The sequence below is a fragment of the Cryptosporidium hominis genome (assembly GCF_000006425.1).
Source record: "Cryptosporidium hominis TU502 chromosome 3 CHRO013111, whole genome shotgun sequence".
In the NCBI taxonomy this organism is placed as follows: domain Eukaryota; phylum Apicomplexa; class Conoidasida; order Eucoccidiorida; family Cryptosporidiidae; genus Cryptosporidium; species Cryptosporidium hominis.
In genome coordinates, this window is record NW_666268.1 from 1 (window position 1) to 883 (window position 883).

The 883-nt window shown below is 30.7% G+C and overlaps 1 protein-coding gene across 1 annotated transcript; it reads left to right on the top strand.

The window, feature by feature from the left end:
- Positions 1-362: 362 nt before the first annotated feature.
- Chro.30306 (hypothetical protein) lies at positions 363-883 on the top strand (the record flags this gene model as incomplete). Its single annotated transcript, XM_659773.1, has 1 exon — positions 363-883. A coding segment is annotated over one exon (521 nt), but the record flags the coding sequence as incomplete, so codon positions are not given.

The window sequence follows — 883 nt, forward strand, 5'->3', positions numbered from 1 at the left end:
TTCATGGGGTATCCTCCAGTAAATCTAATATCAGGTTTGAATATCCCACCTTCCCCCACGGTTCCTCAGGGTCTATAATAATTAATTCATGATAATATATCCAAAGTTGAGAAACTAACCCAAAAATTACTGCATCCCAATGTAACATCTCATCGTCAATAGGTGTTCCGCAGATACCATGCGGTGGATTATTTGAAAGTTTTGCGAAGTCTCTTAGAAGCCTACGTTTCTATCAAGTATAAAGTGAAAAATAGTTAATTAAATATAATAAATAAACCTACGGCTTGAAAAGACATATTTTATCACAAATTTATTACTAATAATTCCGCGGCTCTGTAAACAGTTTTCATATTTTCATAAAAATGGATTCACTCTTTTCAAGAATAAATATTATCTTTTGCTCATTTATAATTTCTTTGGCATGCTGTGCAGTTGGAAACTTTGCATCTTCATTTATTTACAAAGAACTCCCAATAGGAGATACTGAATTACACTCCATTCTTGACTTAGGAATTAGCCCATATTTAAGGAATGATCAAGCAAATATTGCGCTCAACATTAATACAAACCTTTCTAATTCTTTGAACTGGAATACAAACCAAATCTTCACATTTATATATGTAAGCTATAAAAATAAACACCAAAATAATTATGTAACAGTTTGGGATGATATTTTTTCAGAAAAAAAAAACAAAACAAGTTTTTCAATGAAAGGAGTGATAAATAAATATCCAATTAGGGATATCGGGAGAAACCTTAGAAGCAAAAGTATAAATCTTAATATTGCATTCTGCTACATGCCGATTGTGGGTAGCATTAAATATCACCATTTAAAAGTGTCGATTGAAAAAAAATTGCCAGTGAATTATTTTCAATATAAATG